Here is a 7,441-nt window from a genome sequence, read left to right on the forward strand (position 1 = left end):
GAAGGGGCCTGAAAAAACATCCTTGTTCCACTCCCTGCCACGAGCAGGAACACCTTCCACTAGCCCAGGTTGCTCCAAGCCCCGTCCAACCTGGCCTTGGGCACTTCCAGGAATGGAGCAGCCACACCTTGGCTTGGCTGCGATTTTTAAGGTGTTTTTTTATTCCTTGCTGCGGTCGGTTACGATGACAAATACAAGGATAACCAAGCTTCCAGCACACAGGGGGTGGCGGTCCCGAGGGTCCCCGAGGAGCAGAAGCTCAGGCAGGGCCAGGTGAAGCGAAGTGCAGGCACGGGCGGTGCAGGCAGGGGAGATCCGGGCAGGACGCGGGGCGGAGCGGGAGGAAGGCGGCGGCGCGGCCCCTCCTCCTCCTCCTTCTCTCCTCCTCTTTCTCTTCCTCCTCCTCCTTTCCCTCCTCCTCCTCCTCCTCCTGCCGGGCGGGGCGGGGGTCGGCAGTCCCGGCGCGCTGCCGCCGCGTGGAGCCGCGCTGCGTGTTCCCGATCCCTGATCCCATATCCCTGATCCCATATCCCCGATCCCAGAGCCCCGATCCCGGCTCCCTCCGCCGCCCCGAGCCGTGCCCCCGCTGCGGGCCGGCGGCGCGGGGATGGGCGCGGGGCTGTGAGCGCGGCCGGGAGCCGTGGCCATGGGGAACATCTCCTCCAACATCTCCGCCTTCCAGTCCCTGCACATCGTCATGCTGGGCCTGGATTCGGCGGGCAAGACCACGGTGCTCTACCGCCTCAAGTTCAACGAGTTCGTCAACACCGTGCCCACCATCGGCTTCAACACCGAGAAGATCCGGCTCAGCAACGGGACGGCCAAGGGCATCAGCTGCCACTTCTGGGACGTGGGCGGCCAGGAGAAGCTGCGCCCGCTCTGGAAGTCCTACAGCCGCTGCACCGATGGCATCATCTACGTGGTGGACTCAGTGGACGTGGACCGGCTGGAGGAAGCCAAAACGGAGCTGCACAAGGTGACCAAGTTCGCGGAGAACCAGGGCACCCCGCTGCTGGTCATCGCCAACAAGCAGGACCTGCCCAAATCGCTGCCAGTGGCCGAGATCGAGAAGCAGCTGGCCCTCCACGAGCTGACCCCTTCCACCACCTACCACATCCAGCCCGCCTGCGCCATCATCGGCGAGGGGCTGACGGAGGGCATGGACAAGCTCTACGAGATGATCCTCAAGCGCAGGAAGTCCCTCAAGCAGAAGAAGAAGCGGTAGAAGCCCAGCCGAGGCGGGGAGGGATGGGGGAGCAGACAAAGGAACCGAGGGGGAGACAGAACCAAAGCGATTCTTTTGGGTTTAATAGTTCTTTTTTTCTTTCTTTTTTTTTTTTTTCCCCCTTCCTCTTCATTTTTTCCCTCCTTCCCCAAAGGACAGACAATAGTGGTGATAACAAAGCGGCTCCCGCCAGCCGAGCCCAGATCCCGGAGCTCCCCTCTCCCACCACCCCGTGCTCCTGAGGGTCTGATCCGGACTCCTTTGGGCTGGAAACATGGAAAAATGGGATGAATCCCCCCTCTCCATCCTCCGGGACCACCGAGCCTTTGTGTGCTGGGGAACCAGCAGGGCAGGACCTTGTTGGAGTGCGTTCGAGCGGAGCCCAGCGTGCTTTTGGATCTTTAACGTGGGCATTTGGGGGCATCTGGCGTATCGATGCCAGCCCCCCACATGCATTTTGGGGCGGGGGGGGGTCGATGCTGCGGAGGGTGGGGATGCACCGTGGCTCGGCAAGGTCAGCGGGGAGGGGGCTTTCCTGCATCCCCGCATCCCTGGATCCCTCCCCCGCGGGCGGCGGTGGGAAGGGGTGTTGAAAGCTTGGAGGGGGGGTTGGACCAGCAGAAAATGTCTTGGAGGGGTGGGTGTGATGGGTAAGGGGACATCCACCCACCCTTGGTGTTTTAGGGTGCAGAGCAAGGACAGGCAGCCTTTGGGTTGGGGGGGAGGATGCGACACTGGGGTGCTGAGCAGCTGCTGAGTGGTGCAGAGCTTTAAGCTCTTGGCTCAAAAAAAAGGGTGAAAAAAGGAAAAAAAAAACCCAGGAGTTTGGGGTGAACACTGCTGGAAGCGTTGGGGGTTTGTGCAGGACCCCCGTTTCTCAAAGGCTGGGTGCTGTCACCTCCTGCAGCAAAGCCAAGCCCCCCGCAGGTGTGCATTGGTCCCGTGCACAGGGTGCTCCCAGGTGAGGCTTTGGAGGTGATCCAAACTAGGAGTCGCTTAATAAAACCCCCAAAAAGGCAGAGTTTGGGGTTCTGGCCGCTGTGCTGCTCTGCAGTGGGGCAGGAGGCCAAGTCGGGGGGAAGGGGGGGGGCGGGTCGTGGTAGGGCAGGACGGATGGATGGACGGACAGACAGATATGGCCAGAGTCTGCAGAAAAATCTCTGCTGGAAAGGGAAGATGGCAGGGGGGGAAGAGACACGGAGGGGTTGTGGTAGGTTTTTAATAAATATTTAAACCTGATTAAAAGCCCCTCACTTCCCCCAGTAGCCACCTGGGCAAGCTCTGCCTGCAGAGCAGCCTGAGCGCCCGGGCAGGGTCGAGCCTGGCCACCTCCTCCTGCAGGGGAACATTTTGGTACCTGCATGGGGCTGGGGACCAAAATCCACTTGCTGTCTGTGTTTCAGCCTGGGATCCGGCTCTCCGGGGTCCTGGCTTCCCACAGAGCTGAAGCAGGCAGCCCTCAGGGGCCAAATATCCTGAATTTGGAGGCAGGCAGGCAGGATTTTCTGGTGATTTTACACCAGCTTTTCCATTTGCAAACCCCTTCCCTGAGCAGCCAAGGGGAAAGCACCAAGCAGACAAAAGCAAAATGCCCTTCGGGTTTTCGGGGAGTTGATCCTCCCCTTGCAGTGACGAGCACCTTCCACACAGCATTTTTTGGGGGCGGGGGAGGGGGGTTTGTTAGGGGAACAAATGTTGCAGCCGAGTTGTTTCTTCTCTTGCGGGGTTTGAGTTCCCGATTTGTGTGGGCTGGTCCCATCCATTCAGGTGGCTCTTCCCGCTTCCTCGGGTTTCCCTGCTTTGTCTTCACCTCCAGCACTTCGGTACTTGCAGTCAAAAGAGAGAAAGAGAGAGAGAGAAGAATTATTTATTTTTTGATGCCACAGAAGCCACATGTATTAACCCTTTATTGGGGAGAGCGACCTGTTTGAAATGTAAAAGCTGTGCTGACCCCAGCAGCTCCAGAGGGATCAGGTTTTAGGAGTGACACGTGCAGGTTGTTAGTGGTGGGTTTTTTTACCTCCTGGCTGATCAATGCTAAAGGAAAGGCTGCTTTTACAGAGCTGGGTCCGTCCTGGGAGCTTGTTCCACCCAGCTGAGCAGCCCCTTGGAGAGATGGCAGAGCACTGGAAGGTTCGGCTGAGCCAGGTGGGACGCTGAGCCCGTGCCCTTGCCAGCCACTCTGCTTTCTGCAATAATTAAAAAAGACTTTTCCAACGAGTAGCTCCTGGCTTCCATGGTGTTTCCATAACGTTCCTCCACCATCCCGTTTCCCCCCCACCCTGTGTGAAGACGAGCGTCACCCTCGGTGGGCTGCAAGAAGAGGGGCTTCAGCAGAGCAGCTCCCAAAGGGAACTGTCTGGGCTCTTTGCAAGGTTGTGCATCTTCTCAGATTATGAATGACCTGGGGGCATTTTTTTGGCAGGTCTCATTCCCCCAGGTCCGTTTGCCGTGTTCCCATCCGCGATATCCCGTGTCCTGCCCTCGCCATTGTCCGTCAGTCTCTGTTCCTCCCGTCTCCTTTTTTTCTTTTTCTGGTTTTTGTTTTTTTTAAGGTGCAGACATAATGCTGTGAACTGAAATAAATTATTTATACAATGAAAGGGCCTGATAAAAAAAAAAAAAAAACAACAACCAAACCCCAGTGTTCTGCTCATTTCTCAATATCAGCACTGCATTTTGTGCGATTTGAAGGAGGTTCCTGCTGCCTCCCCAAGGAGAGGAGAAAAGGGGACAGAGAAGTGACCTGCCGAGGATCCAGTGTCACGGGTCTGTCACGTGGCAGCCCACTAGGACATGGGGGACATCCATAATTTGCTGGTTAATGAAATCTGAGCTCTTTTGCAGGTCACTTAATGTCTCTGCATCTCTGCTGCTGTCTGTGAGTAAGGTGGATTCTTTTTGGTGGGGAGGGTTTTGTTCCACCACCTCCTCTGATTTTAAATCCATGTTATGGGGGGCGATCACACACGGAGAAAGTTTCCATTTTTGCTCAGCGTGGCTTTTTTTAAATGGGTGGCCTCGGGCAAGCGGTGTTGGTGGCAGAGAGCCAGGTCTGCAGGGGTTAAAACACCACTGGGGAACAGGATGCTGCAGACTGAGCTCGAGGCTGCCTCTGCTCCTGGGTGGCTGCTGACACAGGAAACCCAGAGTGACATTTCGGAGGGGAGCGGTGGAACTGGGTGGCAAACGACTTTTTCTTTCTTTTGTTGTTTTTTGTTTTTTTAAAACGATGATGAGGCAGCTATAGGGGAAGTGATGAGCCTGACTTGTGAAAGTGAGACTTGAAAGGGCTTGGGGTGTTCTCACCCTGCCCAAGGTTTGTGGGGTGTGCAGTGCCTGGGTGAGGGGATGTGGTGTCTGCTCTGCAGGATCAGGGATGAGGGGGCTCTGAGGGGTGACAGGACCCCAGGGAGCGGCTGGAGCTGTGTCAGGCAGAGTCAGGCTGGAGATCAGGGAAAGGTTCTTCCCCCAGAGGGTGCTGGGCACTGCCCAGGCTCTCCAGGGAATGGGCACGGCCCCGAGGCTGCCACAGCCCAAGGGGCATTTGGACGGTGCTCCCAGGGATGCCCAGGGTGGGATTGCTGGAGTGTCTGTGCAGGGCCGGTGGTGTTGGACTGGATCCTTGTGGATCCGTTCCAGCTCAGGAGATTCCATGGTTCTTTGAACTTAAAGGCTTATCCAGCACTGCAGCTGCTGAGCTGCTATCAAGGCTCAGAAATCCCTTTGAGCTGAGCTGGACTGTGGCATTCCAGGATTGAGTTGTGGATTGCTGACCCTGCGCAGAGCCTCTGGAAGGTGCAGTTCCCCACGGGCTCCTTCCTCACACAGAGCATCACTGACGGGCTCCTGTCCCTCTGCCACGTGGTCCCATGCTCCTGGAGATGCCTCTGACCATCCTCTGGCCCACTGTCCATGGGACACCGTGTGCTCCTCCTGGTTTCATGGATCTGAAAGCCCATCAGTGGATGCTGCAGTGCCTGCACGTTCCTTGGCCTGAAGGGACTTGTCCTCACCGATCCCACCTGGCAGAAGCTGATTGCTGGGGGTTTTACAGCTGGCCTGGATGTGTGGACTCTGACATTGTGTCCTTGGGCTTGTCTGTGTGCCAGGGGAGCTGGACTTTGGTCCCTTGGGCACCACATGGAGCTGGGGGTGGCTTTCCTCCTGGTTTAAAGGGGGAGCCATCCCTTCCCCTGTGATGGGGAAGCTGCCGGGGTTCGGGCTGTGGCTTTGAGAGGCTGTGACCGAGTGTGTGTGACTCTGCAGCTGGATCTGCCCCCTCCCACAGCGCCGTGGAGGGGTCGAGCTGGGATTTCTCCCAGCGCTTGCGGGAAGGGGCGGGAGGGGCTGTGCCCTGTGGCCAGCGGAGCTCCTTGTGCTTCCAGCGGCAAGGACGGACATCCTCCTCGCAGCAGCCTGTCCTGCTGGCCGGATTGCTTCTGTCAGCAGCGGGGAGGCGGCGTTTGGGCTGGTTGTCATGAGAACATCGCACAAGGGGCTGCTGACCTTGCTGGCCCTGATGGATGGGGCTGTGCCACCTCCCCGAACAGCGAGGGACAGTCCCCGGCGTGATGTCTGGGAACCCTGGTGGAACAGGGGCCCCAAGGATGCTGCCCCTGCACGGGGCTGGCCGGGAGCAGAAACAGCGAGGGAGCAGCTGGGTTGTGGGCTGCATCATCTGAGGAGGACCTGGAGCATTCCAAGAGGATGGATCGGGGCTGGGAGCAGCGGGAGGTGGGGACAGGGCAGGAATAAGCAGAGATGAGCTACCAGTGTAGTGGCTCTGCTGGTCCCTGACAGACCCCCTCTCTCTGAAGCCACCAGGAAAGGCTGCTGAGTGATCTCCAAGCATTCCCATGGACAAGGGAGCCTCGCTAGCTTGCTGTATCCCACTTTTCCATGCACTCAGCTTTCTGACATCTCCACCACAGGAGCCCCTCTGCTGCAGGTTCTGCCCTGCCTCATGCTGTATCAGCCACACAGGTCCTTCTGCCTCTCTTCCCTGGCTTTGCCTCGTTAAGCTAAATCCCTCTGCTTTATTTCAAATGGGATTTGCTTCCCAAGCAAGAATCTTTAAAAGGATCATCCTGGTTAATGCAATCCGGAGGGCACTGGATGCTTGGAGTGCGGTGTAGTGCACTGGCAGCTATTGCACAGCACCAGGTGCTTCTGGCCAAATTTTGGGATGGGCTGAGGATGGCCATCGCTTTATAACAGGCTAGAAACCGCTACCAGAAGAAAGAAAAAATCCCACAGAGATTCAAATGTTGTTTGCTTTGTTTCAGGCAACACCATCCTGGAACTTCTTCAATGGGAATTGTCCCCAAATGAGCAGAACTTTTTGTGTGAGCAGCAAAAGGCCGCTGCTGTGAGTTACTTTAAGCACTTTGCACACACATCATGCAAAAAAAGCCTCGTGCCAGCCTGGCAGAGCAAAATTGAGACATTGTAGCACGAGGATGTTTGAATATGGAGAGCTCAGCCTGAGAATATTTGCTCTAATAAACCATTTTGTGTATTTCAGCTTAGCCTGTATTTGCTTCCCTCAGACATTCATGGGAGATTTCAGGGAGGAAAGCTCACAAAGTCCATCCAACTCTCCAGCAACGACATTAAAACACTGCTGGAAGGTGAGTTATAGAGCCTGGACACCCCTCAGGTGACCAGAAGGAATCCCACGTGTCCCATGACCCCCTGTCCTCCCTCCCTGACAGCCCTGGCTGGTGGCATCCCACAGCTTCCCAAAATGCTGGAAGCACGATGGGAATTTGTGAGAAGGGCAGAGAGCTCTTCATCAGCCCACAGATTAGATTCTTCTCATTTATTATTAGTCATCCTTATTTATTGCCGTGAATGATAGAATAGATAGGAATTTTAATTATTTTATTAAGTATATTTATTAATAAATACAGTAAATAAATAACAAAAGGGTGGTGAGGCATGGGTTGCCCAGACAGGCTGTGGCTGCCCCTGGATCCCTGGAAGTGTTCCAGGCCAGGTTGGATGGGGCTTGGAGCAACCTGAGATAGGGGAAGGTGGCCCTGCCCGTGGCAGGGGGGTGGAATGGGATGGTCTTTAAGGTTTTTTATGGATTTTTAATTTTTATTGCTCAGCCCAAATGTTGCAGTTGGGGTGAGCTGCTCTCATTCTCATAATCCTGTGGTGCTGGAGCATTCCCAAAAGATGGGGACTAAGGAAACAGGCACTCCCAAA

The 7,441-nt window shown here is 56.1% G+C and overlaps 1 protein-coding gene across 1 annotated transcript; it reads left to right on the plus strand.

The window, feature by feature from the left end:
- The first annotated feature begins 442 nt into the window (after nucleotides 1–442).
- ARL4C (ADP ribosylation factor like GTPase 4C) lies at nucleotides 443–6,751 on the plus strand. Its single transcript, XM_033065048.2, has 2 exons — nucleotides 443–1,221; nucleotides 1,380–6,751. The coding sequence occupies exons 1-2, from the start codon at nucleotides 647–649 to the stop codon at nucleotides 1,465–1,467; spliced, it is 663 nt and encodes a 220-aa protein (XP_032920939.1). The 5' UTR covers nucleotides 443–646; the 3' UTR covers nucleotides 1,468–6,751.
- Nucleotides 6,752–7,441: the final 690 nt, after the last annotated feature.

The sequence above is a fragment of the Catharus ustulatus genome, chromosome 7, assembly GCF_009819885.2.
Source record: "Catharus ustulatus isolate bCatUst1 chromosome 7, bCatUst1.pri.v2, whole genome shotgun sequence".
NCBI classification, from domain to species: Eukaryota; Metazoa; Chordata; class Aves; order Passeriformes; family Turdidae; genus Catharus; species Catharus ustulatus.

Coding starts and splice junctions, on each gene's coding strand:
- ARL4C (XM_033065048.2), top strand. CDS start 647: ATGGGGAACATCTCCTCCAACATCTCCGCCTTCCAGTCCCTGCACATC. Junction 1,222..1,379: donor CTCAAGCAGAAGAAGAAGCG/GTAGAAGCCCAG, acceptor CCTTCCCCAAAG/GACAGACAATAGTGGTGATA.